General features: G+C 38.6%; 2 protein-coding genes across 6 annotated transcripts; one reads left to right on the top strand and one right to left on the bottom strand.

The window, feature by feature from the left end:
- Positions 1-1,513: 1,513 nt before the first annotated feature.
- Positions 1,514-13,934, bottom strand: gogo (thrombospondin-1 like protein golden goal). Of its 5 annotated transcripts, none has more exons than XM_031981877.2 (17): positions 12,927-13,934; positions 11,544-11,760; positions 11,033-11,219; positions 10,619-10,840; positions 10,273-10,422; positions 9,658-10,006; positions 9,095-9,225; positions 8,466-8,717; positions 8,069-8,324; positions 7,750-7,974; positions 7,523-7,670; positions 7,170-7,340; positions 6,582-6,711; positions 6,166-6,443; positions 4,555-4,671; positions 3,756-3,968; positions 1,514-2,279 (listed from the first exon to the last, which is right to left on the bottom strand). In XM_031981877.2, the coding sequence occupies exons 1-17, from the start codon at positions 12,985-12,987 to the stop codon at positions 1,805-1,807; spliced, it is 3,582 nt and encodes a 1,193-aa protein (XP_031837737.1). In that variant the 5' UTR covers positions 12,988-13,934; the 3' UTR covers positions 1,514-1,804. The 5 variants fall into 5 exon arrangements, with proteins under 5 accessions (XP_031837737.1, XP_031837738.1, XP_076221899.1 ...); XM_031981878.2 differs by having other exon boundaries at positions 3,756-3,962; XM_076365784.1 differs by having other exon boundaries at positions 4,555-4,668.
- Positions 13,935-15,280: 1,346 nt separating this feature from the next.
- LOC116429235 (SCY1-like protein 2) lies at positions 15,281-19,665 on the top strand. Its single transcript, XM_031981959.2, has 4 exons — positions 15,281-15,437; positions 15,678-17,825; positions 17,985-18,372; positions 18,452-19,665. The coding sequence occupies exons 2-4, from the start codon at positions 16,136-16,138 to the stop codon at positions 18,882-18,884; spliced, it is 2,511 nt and encodes an 836-aa protein (XP_031837819.1). The 5' UTR covers positions 15,281-15,437; positions 15,678-16,135; the 3' UTR covers positions 18,885-19,665.
- Positions 19,666-19,963: the final 298 nt, after the last annotated feature.

The following is a 19,963-nucleotide window of genomic DNA, read 5'->3' as shown; positions in this document are numbered from 1 at the left end:
ATTGTACAAAGTTTAATATTAAACGTCGAACTCTATAATTTTTCTGTGTCAAATAAAATGGCGACTGAAAGGCGCCTACGGAGTGCAAAGGGTTAAATAAAATTAAATTAAGATGCCTATATTTGACTCTACCATCAATTTTTAAAAAGTTCTTCGTTTTTCAATGAGAAATTCATTTCTGGTCTGAACGAAAAATTCAGCGTGGCTCGTACACGCCCCACGCGGCACGGAGAGTGTTAATGACTAATCAGAAAACATCAGAAAATCGACTTAATCGCACTGGCTTCCGAGCAACTCGCATGTACCGCCGTTGCAGCGAACCTGGCACTCGTGACGTCACAGGGGCGGAGACAGTCGCTCCGAGACGTCCAATCGCGAGTCCGGAGGCGGCCCTTCGCGCTCTCTGTCGCGCGACTCGGCGAATCATACGGCAGAATCGAAAATCCGTGTAGGAGAGACGTGCTCCTCCGAATCCGACCACTCAGAAGAAAGTGCCAGGTTCGCTGCAACGGACGGCGCGTCGTTCGCGAGAATAATAACGTTGATCGTGTAGCGTAATATATGAAGTCACACTTACGTATCGAAAATATGGGACGACGAACTAATCGAAAAATCTAATGACGATAGTGTTGATAGAAAATTGACGAGTTGTTATATAAATTGAAAAACTCACGCGATCCAGGCTGGACTCGGTAGTTACTCGATAACTTAATACGTAACGAAGTATAGAAACTTTTTACATTAAATACATTTATATACCGGCAACTATAATTCGTACGTTGCTTAATACAAAATGAACCGCAGTATATTTGAACGTCGAGTAAACTCCTAAACGTGTATAACCATTTACATACATACCTAGATACATAGCACATTGCGCACGATTTTATTACATTCTATAGTTCTATATGAAATCGATAGAAATATATTCACGTACGAAGTACACGAGATAATCGAAATGAATTTCCTGAATTTTTTTTTCTTTCCGTCGACGAACAGTTTGTATAAAAAGTGGATTCCATTAGAAAATATTAAGTTTAGCAACGACTAGTTCATTGTGTTCCTTAATAGCGATATGGGTAGTTTAAATTCAATATTCTTTATTCTTTATTCTAGATGCTCGGTGCATTGCCATGTCAGATTGTTATGTACTTCCTAGAAGTCTGTCACAGTGTATAAATATATAAATAAATAAATAATCGAGTTCCGAGGATAATTGTACTGTGCCGTATAATTTGTACTATTTTTACTATACCGATAATAATATAATTGCTTCTATGTACACACGATTGGACTTCGATTCCAGCAATTGTCAGCGATCTTAAGAATACTTAATCGCACCGGAATCGTACTCGAGTCTAAAACTATTTACTTTTATTGCAATCAATTCCGTGGTTAGTTTAGAACATCTGTCTCGGATACGAGATCTTTCCTTTCCGCTCGCGTTCTTGTTTCCGTTGAAAATTATATCTTTCGTTAATCCGCAATCCTTCGAAAGATTCTACCAATATATATTTCTTCGGTTCGCATGAGCCAATAGGACGAATCAACGAATTCCGCAAAAGAAAAACTAGCCAAAGTGATATGTCCTTACACGTGATAAAAACAAAAAGTTCTTACAGCCTGTGTAATCGGACAATGACATACATTCCTAGGATTTCAAATAAAAAAATATAATTTCCTCCTGCTCTCTGAAATCCATCTCCCCAAGAGCCAACGAATGAACAAAAAAGAAATCTCGTCCAGAGCCGATTTGAGCGTCGAAGCGTCAACTTCGGTGACCGAAACCCGACGGATTTCACGTTCAGTCGATGTAATCGTCGTCGTCGTCGTCGACGAACCTGATGTTCTGATCGCAGAACGAGCCCTGCTTCATGCAGAACGTCTCTATCCCGTAATGGTGGGTCTCGACGTTGAACGGCTTGTCGGCCTCCTTGTTGTTCAGCTTGCGCACCTGCGCGAAATTGGTCAGTGGACTGCCGGACAGCTCCGTCATCGGTATGTTCACCATGTCCTTCTTGTGCACCAACGGCTCGGCGCACTCGGTCAATTCCTTGTACTTGCACGACACGTTCTCGTCCTCCTCCGCGCCTCGCGAGATCGTTTTCTGCTTCGGGCCGTGCTTCGCCTTCGACAGCAGAGCTTCCTCCTGCAGTGCTTTTCTCGGCGCGGAGATCGACCTGTCTTTGCGGGACTCCCCGTGCCCGCTTATGGGGCTGCCGACGCTTCTCGGCGAGTTCGACTCTTCGCAGGGCTCGCTCTCTTTGTCCGTGCGCACCCTGGGGAGGAAAGTGCAAACGGTGAACGAACGTTCCTCGGGTCACTGGTCGAGGGGAAAGTTTCGACGGTGTGTTTAACCCTTTCGTTACGAGCGCCGGACGTAGACGGCATCCACGCGATGACCTGTGCGTACGAGCGTCAGCGTGGTACAACATGGTCAACGTGGTAATTGTATTTTTGTTTATAATAATTGCAAAATCTCCAAATATGTTATACGAATGACAACGTAGCGTTGAAAGACCTAAGTTCCGTACAGTGGCGTCACTCCAGCGGAGCAGACTGCCGTAACGAAAGGGTTAAGGGAACGCAATGTTCCTTGGGAAATTATTCGAGTCGCTCGGAAGCCTGCGGTTAAGCGCGGAGAGGAAAATTGAGAAAATTAATGGTTCGGCTTCTGAAATTAGTGTAGAACATGTCGGGAGCTATAAGAAGGGCGTTCTGATCTAGGGAAAACGAAGAGACGAGTGAAGCTGTTGAATTATTACTGATGCTAAGCTAGCGAAAGCAAAAATGCTCAACGTTTGTGTATCTTTAGTTTAAACAAAGGCGATAGAAAGGCAGCCAGATATCTTTAGTCTAAAAGGCGATAGGCAATCAAAACCGCACCCCAACTTACTTTCGGGTCCGATTCATTCGCATTCGAGAACTTGAAAGACCTAGACGTGTTTTTCAAAGTTATAATAAAGTGACACTGTCAGATATGTACTGTTCTGTTAATCAGCCATTTCCAATATAAGCCTCGAATAACTGAACAGAACGTTATTTGTTTCATAAATATGGAGAAAAATCAGAAAATATCGACAAATCGACTTAACCTTTGGCTTCTGAGTGATTTATTTGTTCATCTGGAGCGTAGGACTGTGCTTCGATGGTGATAGTAATAATAATATAACAATAACAACTACTTCCACGGACGAAAAGAGAGGTTCTGTTATAACATGTATTTTGCAGGTAGATATAAGATTGTTTACAGAGTGATCGACAGGTGGACATTGAAGGGAAAGTATACATGCTGTTCGAGGAGCAACGACACACGCGCACACACACAGATCATGCACAAACTTGAAGTACAACAGAGTAGAAGGAACATCGATTTACAAGAAAAGATTTCTAATTCGAAAATTCTGATGGCAACGGAACTACGCGAAGTGCGTGCGCGAGATCTCGGAGCGAACGCGAGACAATTTTGAAAGGGTGAGCTCGATCCTTGAACAATTTCGAGTTGATCGTGAGAAATTTCGTTGGTTAGCGTTAGCAAATCGTAATGTTTCTACGGTAATGTTATCGTTGAATGATTTTACATTTATTCGATGCATAGAAGAGAAAGAATCGCGAATACGGTTAAATCGATAGATGTAATCATTTGTAAAGTTTCACACATTAGCTCAAAGAGAGGAACGATTGTTCGTCGTCCGTTTAAGAAGCTTTGCGCACCACAAAAGCGACATTTACGTAAATAATTGTTATTAGCTCACCTCCTGTTCGGAATAACGCAATACTGTTTATGTTCAAGAGCGCCAGATATAGATTCCATGCTGACTTTAACGCTGGAATCTTCCAGAATTTTTCGAACGGGAAATAATTTTTCGTATGTTCTCGCTTTCGAATTTCCAGAGGGGTCGTCCCGATTTAGATTTACGTAATTAAAATTGTGGCAGTATTTCTCCCCTGTATGCAAATATCTGTCGCTAGCAGGAAAAACTTAGTTACTTTTATGCAAGGCAATGGGACACATCGTTTACAGGGAACATAAAGCTTCAAAGTTCATTTGTCGAGTGGTAGTATTACGCGTATCGTTCATGCAACAATTTATCGATGTTAATTTCAGTTTTATTCCACGCTGAAATTCATCGAATACCGAACGTTCGTCGAACCGTGTTTGTTCCGACGGTTTCAACGTTCTTATTCGAATGAAATTTGAGTAACATTTGATTCGATAGTTGTATCGTTAATTTGGACGCTCATCGTTTGCATAGGGCCTGGAGACATCGTTAGACTGCGGATGTTTATGGAAATTTAGTGATTTTTCTCGGATAATTCTTAGCGTAATTAAATACTACGAAAAGTTCTAAAGTCTAGTAAAGGCTCTAAAGAAATAACAATTATATGGGATCTCGATTAATATTCTTTTCCTGTTATAACCGCATAAATTCTGCAGTCTAACCGTTACACTTACTACATGCTACTCATTTTTCGTTTCTATTCAACAATAAACATGATGCATGTTTGTGAGTAAAATCAATGAGACATTAGGATCAACATTTGAATTTTTACCCTTGTTGCAAGTCAAATCCGAAATCCTCGAAATTGGATAACTTCATTCTTCTGTACTCGGATGGAGTTAACGCGGCGCCTTCGGTTTCGAGAGTCAAAATAGAATTCCTTTTGCTTCTGTAAAGAAATTTATATTAACTGGTACTATTACTTGGTAATCTTATCGCTTTGGGGGATGGTAAAAGGTGCATATTTAAAGAAATCACAAAATAATTCAGTGGAGTTTGATAAATTGAGATCATTTAAAGGAGTATGTTTCGAATAAATCTATGAATCTATGAATCTGTGAATCCATGAATCTATGGATCTATGAATCTATGAATCTATGAATCTATGGATCTATGAATCTATAAATCTGTGAATCTGTGAATCTATGAATCTATGAATCTATAAAACTCTCAATTCGATAAATACATTATCAATACGATGAAAACAACAATAAAACAAGAATACATCGAATACAATTTCAAACAAAAGAGTATACATTAAATAAGTCACACATTACCAAAACAATAAAAATAACGAGCACAACAAAAAGTAACGATACGTTCCACAGTGGTGCTAATTATCGAAATGGTCAACCATTTTGTTTAATTAATCAAGTACTGCAACGAAGGAATTAGAACGCAAAGAATTCCGAATAAATGCAAGGGTCGGTCGCCGTAAATTGAACCCCCTAACGTCCTAGCTGCAGCGTAATGTCCGGCGCAAGTCCCACCGGGTCGCGTTTCGCGTTTCGCGTTTCGCGTGACACGATAGCATCGTTCGCCCGTATACGGCTGGGATCTAATTGTCGCGTGCCTTCTGGTATTTTAGTGGCACGTTCGTGTGCCACGTCGATCGATACGTAACACAGAAATTACAGACGCAACCTGGATAAATAATTTCACAGAGTAAAATACCGAAATCGAGCGAATACAATATTAAATCATTCGATTGAATTGCATTATTGCTGCATGTTCATCTAGCTGAGTGTCACCGCGTTAGGCAGCATTGTTTACAATATAGAAATCTTTCCGAATAATCATGGTTTAACTGAGTGAACTATAATGCGACGGCATTCAATAATTACTTTTTTATATTCCCAGCGAAAATAAGAAATGCTATAACATTTTTTCGATCTTTTATTTTCCTTCTCAGTGAAAAATTTGGATGTGTGGAAAATTTAATAATTTTAGGGTAGTTTCTATAAGGTTCGTTAAAATATTTAATATCGTAACTGGTGCAATATTGGAGCCTACAGAGTTCAAAGGGTTAAATCATTTGTCTGCTCAGTGTCGCAAACATGAACATTTCAGTGACTCTCAGTCACCACTCGATTTGACACAGTAAAACTATAGAATGTGATATTTAATGTTAAACTTCGTATAATGCCTCGATACGTGAAACATTGGAATAAAACAGCATTGCTGTGATTTCTCTTCGAATTAGTCGTTGAATTAGTCTCAAAGATCGTCTTCGCCTCGTAAAGAAATGTTAAATATTTCTATTAAGAAACATCCCTCCGCAAAAGGTTAACATCGGGCTTGTACATTTGTTCGATCGTCATTTTCAAAGTATCAGCCACTTACCACTTAGAACAACGATTGCTAGGATAATTATGATAATTACCCTAAGATCAGTTCATCCGCGTCGAGCTTGAACTCGTCGACAGGCGGTATCCACACGAGGAAAGCGGGATCCATTCCTAAATAGGATCCAGGAACGGCGCTGGCATTCGCCACGTTGTAATCGTAATAATCTATTTCCATTTCGGAGTCGGGATTCGCTAAACTGAACTCCGAGCCTGGCCCTTGCAGCAGTTTCTCGCGGTTCCTTCTCTCTTTCGTCTCCTTTCCGCTCCCTAAAGTCGACGGACTGGAAAGCACGCTTTCCGGAGACGATTGCTGCTGCTTGGGAAAGTGCGGTCGATCAACGAACACGTATAAATGAATAACAGAATAATTGTATATTAACACTATTCTTTTTAGGCAGTCGCCTAAGTGTTAAAAAAGTAAGGAGAATCCGTTGGACGTTCGGAAACACACCTTCTCTTCGTTCGAGGAGTTCGTCTCGTTACTCTGGCTCGTATTCAAATTGCTTCTGTCGTTTTGGAGTTTCTCGTCGTCTAACTTCAATGGCTTCGCTTCTGAATTATCGAAGTCTATCGTCCGCAATCTGTGTAGCAATTATACCGTGAAAGTTTCGCGTTATTGATTTCAGTATTAATTATGGGAATGTACTGAAATCCTTTAAAAAAACTAAACACGTTTCTAATCTGTGTCGATGATGACCGTTTCAGTAAATGTTCAATAGAGGAAATATTTCACGGAGGAAATATCTATGCTTAATGTACACACGTTTGAATTGTATGAATGACAATTGAGTCTCAGAAGCGAATGCGATATTTATATTTGCTGATTTTTTACAATTTTAGTGGGTAAAGAATATTCTATTGTTGCAGAGCCTACCCTTTGAGATAGACTTTATATATTTTTCTATTAAAATTGATAAACCAAAAGTTTATAAAACCAACGTCTTAGAAAACATGAATTATCTCGATTTTTGATGCGCTTAACCACGTTGGCATCTGACCGATTAAATTCTAAAGAGAATCGAATAAGAACGAAACTTACTTTACAGGGTAAGCATATTTCACTTCCGGCTTTTTCAGAACGAAGATACTGGAGGCTGATAATAATTTATCACAGTTTGATTTGATCGATGTTATTGTCTTATCCGACGAACTTTCCATAGTGTTGTTCAACTTCAACGTGCTAGAGCTCACTGTGGAACCGTCTTGGTACCTATATTTTTCAGATAATAGTTATTTTGACCTTTAACTATGTTCATTCGATGACAGCTAATAAATATTCCTTCGAGTGTAGTTGTTAAGGTTTGATTTAAAAAATATAAATTTGTAAGAAACTTTCCATACTCACGATTACTCGATACCGACGCATTATTGACAGTTCATTAGCATTCTTACCCGGTTAACGTCTCAGTACTGTTGTAACGTTCTTCTGTCTCGCATACAGTGTCCTTCGGCGCATCTTTCACGGTCGCTTCTATCATTGATATCACGTCTGATATAATGGTGCTCGTCGACAGAAATTTCGATCTTCCGGGCATTAATTCTAATCGAAATAGAGATATTCGGGCGATTGGCATCGATTCTAGAGTTATTTCATCAGAAGGCCAGCCAAGATGTCTTACCGGAGACGTCGCTGAAGGAGTCCATGTCTTCGGCGATACGATACTTCCTGTACTTTATAACAAATTGCAGCGTCAAGATAATGGAGACGACGAACATCAGTATCAAAAGCAACGCGGTCACTAAATGCGCTGGTTTCCAAAAGAACCATTCGCTTTCCGCATCCGCCGGGTCAATCTCTAAAGGCACAACGGTTATGCTCCCATTCCTTTTTAAATACTTTTTATCTGCAATCGAAGCACAACGCATTCAATACACGAAACGTCGATCTATTTCAAAACGATGCGGAAGAAATCTTCTTTGTAAGAAACATGATTTTACCTAGAATGGCAGCGTGAGCAAGAAAACCACCGATACAAGCGTCTCCGGAAGCCGTGAGTTCGTCGCTGAAAAACTCCAACAATAAATTTTCTCCCGTGCTGATCAACGTTTTCGCGGTGGGTTGCATTTTATCCGAGGCAACGTCGGTCAAGAGATCCGCACTCAGAGAGTTGCCGTCCCGGACACGGAAGTATTGTCCCGGGCAAGGGAATTGTAATTGGTCTAAGTGTAAGCCGATCACGAAGTTTGCTCGTGCCTAAATAAACAGAGATAGATTTGCGATCAATTATAGGTTAATATCTGTGTATAATATCTGTGTATAATATCTGTGTATGATAATTGGATTTCTATATAATACACATCGATCGTTAATGATAATCTAAACGAGGATTATTACCTGCAAGAGCCAAAACGACCGGCCAGGGCACGACTGAGTATTCGCTCCAAGAATTTTTCTAGAAAGTTGCTCCTCTAATCTAACGCGACAGCCGCAACGACACTGCGATCCGATTTCAGCCGCAATTTCTGGCTTGGTCGCAGCCAAAACTGCCCCGTGGCAGTCGCCGCTGTCGATTCGATTGTGCCACTCGCTTTTGTCCAGATCGTCCGAGAATATTCTCCCGCAGAACTTCGTTTCCACCGCTTTTCCCTGTGTGGTTTACAAGCAAACGTTATTTCCGCTGTGAATCGCACAAATCGTTCGAACGCTGACGAATTCGCGTATAAAAAGAGAAACAATGTTTCAATAGCAAAATAGACGTTGACTTGTCAGAAAATACGGTAACGTGCGAGCTAACGCGATACTCGACGTGTTAATTGTAAATATCACAAGAACAACAGTGATCAAAATAATGAAATGTTTTCCGCCGCCATATTGTCGGCATCGGACCCAGAAGGTAACACTGCCGCGCCGCTTATACGGCGGCATTGCTCCGTTAAGGGTTAATAATTCCTCGAAGAACCTCGGGAATCAGTGATTTCGACTCGTCCGGTGGTTCTAGTGTTAATTACCGAGAAATCAATTACCTGGCAGAATTTAGCCCCGTACTTCGGGGGCGGCGTGTCGCAGAAGCGATAACGATTTCGAATTCCGCCGAAACAGGAGCTGCTGCACGGACTCCAAGGACTCCAAGGTCCCCACCCAGCGATGTCGCCTTCTATGCAAGTGAACATTCATTAATTAAAATGTTTCTTTCCGTTCTTACTAAGAGAAGCCGTTTAATCCTTTGCGAACGAACGTCATTTCGATCAGATGAAATGTTCATATTTGGAATACTAAGTTGCAGACGAATGACTTAATTACTTGAATAGCAAGTGATCGGTGTATAGTTCCCTTTTTACTGTTGTTTAAGCATTCGATGTATAATTTAGCTTCAAATGTTCCAAGCTTTGTGTACTTTACAGAGTCTTCGTCCGCAAAGGGTTAATTTCTTTACCTTCATTCACAACCGATTATTTAACCGTTAGAAACAAGTGCACACAAAGTGCCGGTACATTTAGCATAATTAATTTGTTGAATTGTTGCGAAAGATCTTGCGTTCTCGCAAGACTTCCACGCTCGCAGTCGAGAATGAAAGATTGAAGTCTACCTTGAAAAGGGAAGGTGGGTATGCAAGTTATTTTAACGTCCATCATAGCGCCCGTGATCGCCTGGCTGACGTAGATGAAGCAGTACTCGACGTATTTCTCCGTGAACAGATCGCAATCGAACGTCAACGAGTGTTTGCCGGGGATCGATCTCGACTCGGTGATGTAGTGAAGACTGGAAGGTGAGGCGACGGAAGTGACATCAGCCCTCAGCCGACCGTAAACGCGAACACGATCGCCTTCCAGGCGACAGGAAGGATATTCGAAAAGGACGGCCACACCACCTGGCCCTTCGCAAGGATATATCGATCTCGCGTGGACCGTCAGCTTGAACTCCTCCGACCAGTTCACCTGCGATTTTAAAGGATAAAATGATCAACGCTGGGCTCATAATAAAAATCACCGATTTCCCGTTTCCTATCTCGAAACTATCGGTACTACAAGAGCGCTACATGTCAAAATAATTTAAACAATTCAGTTTTCCACTGTGTATCATTGGAGACTTCGAATAAATGTATTACTCGATGGGAAATGATGTATTGTCGTTGACTTGAATAGACAATGGAAGACTAAAGAATAAGAAGTCAATTGTACATGGACGAATGTGAATTTGTTACCTTGAAATACAAACTAGTATTCGGTGCTGTAGGATTCAGATTCGAAGCTTTCAGCCGGATCGCGTAGTTGCCCGGCAGCCCGAAAAATTCACACCGAAAAAAAACAGTCTTCGACGGAATAAAGCCTCTTACTTCTTCGTAGTAGAGAATCTAAAGAATCGGATGAAATTAACAAGTTCCAAAGATTAATCTTACTTAACAATATGTATCCACATGACCACGATTATTCGACTAGCGAGGAATCAATTTAAAGAATCAATGTACCCTAAAATATTCCAAGTTCATCCACACATGCTCATCGTCCATTCGCGCATTCATCCCCGCATTAATTTATTTATATGTTTACCTGTGTGTGAGTATTATTCTGTAAATAACAAGCAGTCACGCTAGACCCACAATATATTAACTGTAAAATGTAGACAGCTACAGGAACATTTTCCAAAGGACTGCAACTCGTCTCGTCGTATTTTATAGTTGTCGCAACACGTTTGTTCGGATATGTATCGATCACTTGTGACTCTAAGAAAATTTTCGGCGTCGGCCACTTCACGTCTAGGATTTTACTCGTCTACGGATCAAATGGTACACGATTATCGCATTGAAATTAAACACGAGCGTAGATATGATCTGTCAAATGAAAACGTGCGAACAGAGAGAACTGTGCGTTCACAGTGTTTCCCTCGAAAAAGAAAGAAAGAAATGAAATCAATCGACGCGAACGAATCTATAATAAAGATGAAATATTAGCAATACTTCGAACCTGATAAAGGGAGGAAACAGGCACTGTCAAATTTTTGTATTTGTACTCTAATCGCAGAGCGTAGATACCGCCGCGAGTGAAATACCCGCAAGGAATTACAATCGAGACGGTCTCGTTTTCTGAAGGCAACTTCTCTAATTGAATTTCTCCGATTAACTGTGATACGTCGTTAAAGAGGTACAATATTCTACAAATGATAAGAGTGGTTAGTATGATTCCAAGGTAATGACATTTCTTTATATTCCAACGACGCACAGTGCCGTCTCTGGACAAACCCGAAAATTCGACTGCTCGCGTAACGAAAAATCAAGATTGTCGATACGTTGCTAAGTAATACCTGCCATACAAAATGATTATCATTTCGAAGATAAAGATTCATCGATTGTCATTGGAAATTATTAAATCATTCATTTGTATCTCTGATAGTATTCAATTTCTCGAGTGTTCTCCATAAACGGCACTGTGCGACGAGGCATAATTCGATCTTCTCCCCGATTTAGCATCGGCTTACCGCAATAGAGGCGATTCGTTAGGAAAATTGTCTAGTAGCTCGCTATCTTCGCCGTCTACCCTATTTAACTCGTTACTGTACGACACGTCTTCCGATAATTGCTCCGTCTTCGCGATGAACACGGTGAGGTCCCCGGAAAGAGCGACGTGAGAGGATGGCGAATGAATCTTTAAACCGGCGAACTCTTCTGGTTCTTCCATCGTCGATTTCGTGGAACCTGGATCGTTCGTTTCGTTAACGCTTAGTCCGTAGTCTCCGGACTTCTGGGAAAACTCGAATTTTTCCGAATGTAATTGGGAACCAGAATTCAGATGGGAAACGCTTAACGCGTCGATTGCCATAGGGGTCACCGACGACTGGAGCTTTTAAATTACCGAAGAACATTTACAATAAGGAAACCGATGTCAAATGAAAATATTTAGTAACATGAGCATGTATATTTATATATTAATTGAATATTTACATCTATATATTTATACTAAATATTTATATATAAATATTTGTATCTAGGTGACATTGTAATATGAGTGTTACAATACCAAATCATTAATAATTATTTTCAATATCAATCAACGTGTTAATGTTTCGATATTTTATTTCTTTTCGATTCAGTGCGTGATGGAACACACTTTCAACGTTTCTCGTGACCTTTGACACTTGGTCAGAAAATCTATCGAAAGAAAATGCAAGCAGAAAAATATAACGAAGCACGTATCCCTTCAGTTGATTTATTGCAGCATTTGCAGGTGCACTGAATCGTACGCGAGCAGAAAGACACATTGATAAGAGAACTGATATCTTCGATAGTTTAAATACAGGAATTTTTTAGATCTGCCATGGATACTTCATTTTTAAGTTACTGCCAATTCCACGAGAAAATCTATTTTATCCACTATAGACTGATAGACTTAACACGACAAATTCTCGTCCACTATAAAAAATACAAAAATATGAAACTATTCAACATAAAAGCTACTCAATATTTCTCCGGAATATTTGTCTGATAAAAGAAATCCTACCCTCGTAGCGCAACAGATCGATTAAACACTGTATCGGAAAAAGGTTATCACACTCTGGTTAAATAAAAGATCCATTAACACTAGAACTACCGAGCATTTAATACGATTAATATGCAATATTCCTATGAAACCTGTAACAATAGATTATTTCCAGTTTCTTCAGACATTCATTACAGTACTCGAAACCATTTTGTACGGTAGTTCTGGTGTTAAACCTGCAATTCTACACTTTATTCTACTGTTCCCAGAGAACTACGCTCGTTCGTTTATATAAATCGGGAAAGTTGTAGCTTCGAAACCAAGGTATTGCATATTGGAAATCGACGGGTTCCGTAGACTTAGCGTACGAAAAGAAGGAATTTACCATATTCAAGGAGGATGGTATTCAGTATTCCAAGGAAGAGCCATTTAGATTTCAAATTCATATCCAGGTGGGGTCATCCGTGTCGAAGTGTGGCTGTTCACGCTAATCGAGGCACGCGCGACGGTTCGGAGCGGTCGCGTCGAGCATCTTCGTGTCTGAGAGACGATAAATTCAGGGAACACACGATCCCCTCGGTCGCTCGGAGGAGTTTCCCGGGGCTGGACGACGAGGCGAAAACATAAATGTGCCGCCGGTGGACGCGCCGCGGTAATTTGCAGGAATCGATATCCTTCCGATGGCCGAGGTACATTTCTCACTCTCCGTCCCTCCGGCACTTCGTTCTGATAATCTCGGGGCACGCTCGCACTTGACGGCACAAACGTCAACGGGCAGCCGTCATTTCTCGCCGCGTCGCCGACGGAACATCCCTCTGGTCCTATTCCCTCGACTCCCCGGTCGAAGCCTGCACCGGCTCGGGGATGCTCGCGTCGCAGCCGAACATTTTCCGGAGACCGCGAAATCACGGAGTCCTCGACGTTCCGCGCGCCCGCTTCACCAGCCTCGATTGGAAACTCGAGTTTCGGAATTGACTCGAAGAGACGAGATCTGAGGGTACAGAATCGAGAACAGCACGGTGAAGTAGTGGAGGTACAGCCTCGACTGCGGAGTTTCAGTCGGCGATCGCGAGTCGGAAAGGTTCCGTAGAGCGTGCAGCTTGCGAGACTCGGTTTTCGAAAGCATCCCTCGAGCGCGATTCGTTTAACGTTCGAACCGAATTAGGGTTGAATATCGTCGAAACGTGGTTCGCGAGAGATATATCGAGTAGGAGGTTGAATCTTATCGGAGATACGATTCAGTTTGATAGGTAAACGCGGAGGTCTCCGAACGCGTGTCGAATGAAACGAACCGTCGTCGTTCGACGGAGGGAAATCTACGGGTTGCTCTAGCTGGCTACGCGAAGCACGAACGCGACACGTACGCGGTTCGTGAGGCGACTAAAGCGGGGTCGACGGCCAGTATTCTCTCCCTTATTCGTTCACCCCACTACGAAGGTTGTCCTTTGGGGTAGAGAATTCTGACAGAACATCGACTTCAATCAATGGAGGGATTATATCGACCTGCAGTCTGCTCCTCCACAGGAGTGACTCTTTTCATTGCCTCTCTGTCCCACCCTCCCGCGGTCCTTTCTACTCGTTCTTTTCTATTATTCTTTGCTGCGTTTTGTTTGCCAGTAAAGGGTCATTATTTTTCGCGTCGGGGGTGCGACCGCAATTGCGCCGATTTCACGCTCCGACTGCACGGCATCGCTCGAATTCTCTTTTTTCCGTATTCGCTCGTATTGATTTCGGCCTGCTAACGAATCGATCGAGCATCGTTAGTTAACGCTGATTCGACTATATGTAACGAGAGTTCCGAGTGAACTCAGTTTGTTTTTACTTTTTACTCACTTCTATTGGCGAGGACGTTGCGAATTTTCAATTGTGTTTGCGTGAGTGCATAGATACGGATGCATAGAAACGTAATGTTTGAATTTTTATAGAAAATTGATCACTCTAATTGCTAGGTGCTATAGTGCTAAACGATGTTTATTGAGATTCACGCAATGAGGTTCTTGCGAATTTTCAATTGGGCATTTGCATAGATACGAGAATAGGAGGTTCCTAGAATCTCAGCAAACGTGATGTTTGAATTTTTATAAAAAATTGATCGCTTTAATTGCTAGTTAGCTTAGTGCTAAATATTTATTGAGATTCCTAATTCTAAAATAAATCTCTTTAAATGTCAAGTCAATCAAGTTCGTTGCTTTGTTTATCTTTGTTCGTCCTTCGTTGGTAACATCGAATATTAACGATCGAATGGTCGATGTGACAAAATTAGTGCTTATATTTGGCCATTTTTTGACCTTGAGCAATTTTAATTGCCTCGAATTAGAAACGACTGTTACCATGCCTTTAAGAGTAATAATTATATTAAACTTGAAAGGATTTTAAAACTTTTCCTACAGTGTTTCACACTGTTATCAATATTCAATGTTTCCTTTGTTTATTGATATTCTATGAATAAAACTGAACATAAAAGAGTCTGAAATACCGACCGTGCAAAACGTCAGAGGTTTCGCTATGCGCCTACAGAACAGTGAAGTTGGTTAAGTACACGTGTACCTATGTGTTTAGCTATGTAGTAAATATGGTAACCAGCATAAACGTCACAGACTTAAGATGTGTATAGATTACGCGTACAATGTATTTTTGCGTATTGTTCTGAAATACCGACATAGCGAGGAAAATATTCTAGTACACTAGCGCCACCGACGAGATTCATCGGTGACTATTTTATTGCACAAATTTATGTGTTCGTTACACTCCGTTGGTAACGTTGCATTTGACACGGAAATGATACTAGGACGTCAGCTCCTGAAAAAAGAAGATTAAGAAATATATATTTATGAAGCGATTTAAATCTATACATAATTACAAATCAGACAATTGATCGGCTTCATTGACTTTTAAAGTTAGTATTTATATATAGATTGTTTTTAGTGACATTATAGTATATTTGCAAATCCATGCCTCGTTTAAATTTCCTTTTTCAAACGATAAACAAGTTTTTTTCTAGTTATTTGTAGTTATATAAGATTTATCGTTATTCTTATTTGTTTTTCTATGTAAAATGCAATATGCGAGATGGAAAATAGAAAAATTTTCGAGCGGAACATTTAGATTATTAGGTTGGTAAATTCTAAGGTATTAGTTGCAGCTATGGTCAAGGAACTAAGTGCCAATGTGATGCGATGAGCGAGATACATGTTCTGTCAGTGTGTATCGAAATTTTCATATTTTCCTGGATTAAAGGATATACCTTTAAGGGTGATTGCACGAAATATAGCACCGTCGAAATTGGATACTTTCCGCGTTACGTGCGACGTCTTCGAATGTAGAATTCACGAATTAAATGTCTAATAACATTTGTAGAGTGTGAAGGAGTGTTATTTAATTCCGTCACAAACAAAATATATTTAGATGCAGGGAAAAGTGAGACATTATTACTGTAACGTGTAAAACAAAAAGTCTGACAATTCAGTGTAAAACAACAGATTGGAAAATGACGTAATAGGCGTAAATTTATTGGAGAAAATCGTACTGTACGAACTTATTACAGATCTGCAAGAAAATTAATTTTCGAGTATATGCTTTAAAAAGTGGACGAAAATGGATGTGTTGACAAAATTGCGAAATACTGTTAGCAACACGATTACCAGCACTGTTCAAAATACCGCTTATGGTTTATCCCAATTATCAAATGTTCTACCAGGAAATCCAGTTACAAGAGAATTTGAGATATCTGCACACATAGGAAGCGCGGGTCCAACATTGTTATGGAAAGTTTATAATGGTTATAAAAAGTCCACTAAACAAGAGGCAGCAATTTTTGTATTTGAAAAACGAGTTCTTGATAAATTTTCCAAGAATGATAAAGAAGTGATTTTGGAAACTCTGAAAAGAGGTGTTACACAACTGACAAAACTACGACACCCACAAATTTTAACTGTACAACATCCATTAGAGGAATCGAGAGATAGTTTGGCATTTGCAACTGAACCTGTGTTAGCCAGTTTAGCTAATGTCCTAGGAAATCATTATAATTTACCACAGCCGTTACCATCAGCTTTAAAAGATTATAAATTGCACGACGTTGAAATTAAATATGGACTTTTACAACTTGGCGAAGGTTTAGCATTTCTACACGAAGATGTAAAATTATTGCATAGAAACATATGTCCAGAATCTATTGTTATTAACAGTCATGGAGCATGGAAGATTTTTGGATTTGATTTCTGTGCATTAAATCAAAGTGTAGAAAGCAAAGAACCTTTATGGTCATACGTCGAATATGATATGTCGCTATCAGCTGTTGCACAGCCAAATTTAAATTACCAAGCACCAGAATGTATATTGGCAAGTAGCATTAGTTCTGCCAGTGACATATTTTCTTTAGGAATGGTAGCATATGTTTTACATTCTGCAATGAATGTACCACTCTATGAGTGTAATAATGATTTAACAAAATGCAAAAAGTTTCTGGAAAACTTGACTGGTTCAATTGTTACTTCTAAACTTATATCAGTTCCAGAGTCTCTCAGAGACACGGTGAAATTGATGTTAAATCATAATCCTGAATTAAGACCGGATGCTCATCAATTTGTTAAAATTGATTACTTCACGGACATAGAAGTAAAAACTTTGAATTATTTGGATAAAATTTTTCAGTGGGATAATTTACAAAAGTCACAATTTTACAAAGGATTACCACAGCTGTTAAAGCAATTACCGCACAGGGTTATATTACACAGAGTACTCCCTGCATTATACAAAGAATTAATTAACCCTCCAATGATTCCTTTTATCTTGCCAAGTATATTATATGCAATGGAAACCAGTTCTGTAGAAGAATTTAGAGAATATATTTTACCAAATATGAAACCAGTTTTGACTTTGGATGATCCACCGCAAATTAGCCTTGTATTGATGCAACATGTTGACTTACTGTTAAAACTATGTACTACAGAAGTAATAAAAACAGATGTGGTCCCAATGCTGCTGCGTGCTTTGGAATCTGAATGGGAACAATTACAAGAATTATGTTTGTCAGCTCTGCCTAATATTATAACAATGATTGAAGGACCAGTAATTAAAAATGCAATTCTACCTCGAATGAAAAAAATTTGTTTACATGGCAAAGGAAGTAGTGCTAAAAGCCTTAGTGTAAAAGTTAATTGTCTTTTGTGTCTTGCAAGAATGTTGCCAAATTTTGATCGATGGTTGGTTCTTGATCAAGTGTTACCTTTCTTGCAAGAAATTCCACATTCTGGTGAACCTGCAATTCTAATGGCCATTATAGGTATGTACATGTATGTTACATGTAGCTTTTAAATATGCGCATTGCTATATTAGAGTACTTTTATATATAAATATTCTAGTATATTCAACTTTTATAATATCTAAAAAATGAAAAATAATGGAATAAAATAATAATGTTCAATAATTTCTGTTTTACTAGGAATTTACAGAATATTACTGAATCACAGTAAGTTGGGAGCGAGCAAAGAAATATTAGCAACAAAGATTTTACCATTTTTATTACCATTATGTATAGAACAAAACTTTAGTACATCGCAGTATGAAATTCTTTCGACTCTTGTAATTGAAATGATAAATCGTGTAACAACAGAACATAAGGAAGCATTGAGCAAATTGGATGCAATGCGTCATGAAACACAAAAACTTGATCAAGAGCTTTCACAAACCTCTAACATGTACAAAAATACTAATTCCACTACTGACGCTATTAATATTATCCCTCCAATTCGTTCTCCAAATACAAATACAAATACAAATTTGCAGTCTCTACAAATTGAAAATGGTTTGACAATGGAAGATAAATTTCGGCGAGTAAAAATAATTATTTTTGAATGTTTGCAAGTGAAGATTCTTAGCTCATGAAATATAATTCTTTACATTTTACAGATTAATTCAACAACAAGAAGTACACCAACGTTTACAATCTCAACCACCATTAACACCGAAAGCTATTCCACAGCAACCCAAGAAACCTCAGATAAAAGACTTAACCGATACGTTATTACAGTCCAATTTAGATCAATTAAATCGATCAGTATCAAGTTCAAAGCCTGATTATTCCTGCATGTCTTCAAATTTAAATTCACATCAACATTTCAGCCCACAAGGAATGAATGTAAATTTAAATCGAAACACAACTAATTGGGCTCCTAATCAAATTACATGGAATTCAACTATTCCTCAAAATACGATTAATTATCCTATCAGTCAAGGAAACTTAGTACCTAATCAATTGGAATTCAGTTCAAATTTGAATACTGTTCCAAATCAGAAGACTCAAAACTTACCTTCACAGGACATAATGGATTTACTTAGCTAATAATATTAACAATACAGATTGATTTATTACTGTTCATTATCTATTAATAATTAGCTGTTATTAGAAGAAGATTGCATTTTATCTGTTCCTTTTTAGTATACCTCTTTTATACAGTTTATAAAATTCAAATTGTTGTAGAAGAACATTGCTTTTATAGTACTTTATTATGCACTGTACTTTGTTTAAAATTTGTGAACAATTCTATATACACAAAGAGAGTTGTGATTCAAAATTCTTGAATATTTTTTGGAATGCAAAACACGAGAATACGTGTGCATGTGTGCACACCAGAAACTCTTCTAAGTTACTTTATTCAGCTTATTCGTAACTAGAAGTGAAACATTCTGATCCCCTGATTTGAACAATACGTATCAGTTGTTCAAAAACAGTTTTGAGAACATTTTTCATTAAGTATTGAAAAATATATCTAAAGAATATAAACTTTTGTATTATACATGTTATAAATACTTCATTTACAGTGATATTCTTTTTCTTTTTATTTCATTTTGTTCGATAAATAGTTAAATGTTGTTATATTTAAATAAAACTTAAATGTTTGTGAACTTAAAATATTAATGTTTAATAACTATACAATGTTTTGTAACATACATGTATTTCAATGAATTTAATCTATGAATATGTATTGTGTTGTTAATTATGCACTGTAATAAACATTAAAAATATTATAATTACTGCAAAACATATGAACCATTTGGGTGTAATAATAGGAAAAATTATCAATGTACCTAATGTTTACTAATAATTGAGTACAGAAATAAAAACCTGAATTTTTTAATTGGAGCTCTTTTTATTCAATGAACATATATTTAAAGAAACTATATTAATGAATATCTTCATGCATCTGTTCAGTATCATATATACGCATATAAGTAATACACATATATATATAATGATTTTGTTATCCTTTTTAAAAAATTCACCAATAGGAAATAGAATTACCGTATTAAAAGACCTGTTTTCTATAGTTTTAATGGTTTTAAGGGTTTCTGTTAAAAAATGAGATTTTTTTAAAGACTACAAAATACAAAACAAAATATTAATAAAAAGATTTTGTATTT

Source organism: Nomia melanderi, chromosome 3 (genome assembly GCF_051020985.1).
Source record: "Nomia melanderi isolate GNS246 chromosome 3, iyNomMela1, whole genome shotgun sequence".
Taxonomy (NCBI): domain Eukaryota; kingdom Metazoa; phylum Arthropoda; class Insecta; order Hymenoptera; family Halictidae; genus Nomia; species Nomia melanderi.
Note: the sequence above shows the minus strand (reverse complement) of the source record. Positions and strands in the feature narration are given on the sequence as shown.

Coding starts and splice junctions, on each gene's coding strand:
- gogo (XM_031981877.2), bottom strand. CDS start 12,987: ATGAATTTGAAATCTAAATGGCTCTTCCTTGGAATACTGAATACCATC. Junction 10,423..10,618: donor AGAATAATACTCACACACAG/GTAAACATATAA, acceptor CCGATTCTTTAG/ATTCTCTACTACGAAGAAGT. Junction 4,672..6,165: donor GCGGATGAACTGATCTTAGG/GTAATTATCATA, acceptor ATTTCTTTACAG/AAGCAAAAGGAATTCTATTT.
- LOC116429235 (XM_031981959.2), top strand. CDS start 16,136: ATGGATGTGTTGACAAAATTGCGAAATACTGTTAGCAACACGATTACC. Junction 17,826..17,984: donor AATTCTAATGGCCATTATAG/GTATGTACATGT, acceptor CTGTTTTACTAG/GAATTTACAGAATATTACTG. Junction 18,373..18,451: donor ACAATGGAAGATAAATTTCG/GCGAGTAAAAAT, acceptor TACATTTTACAG/ATTAATTCAACAACAAGAAG.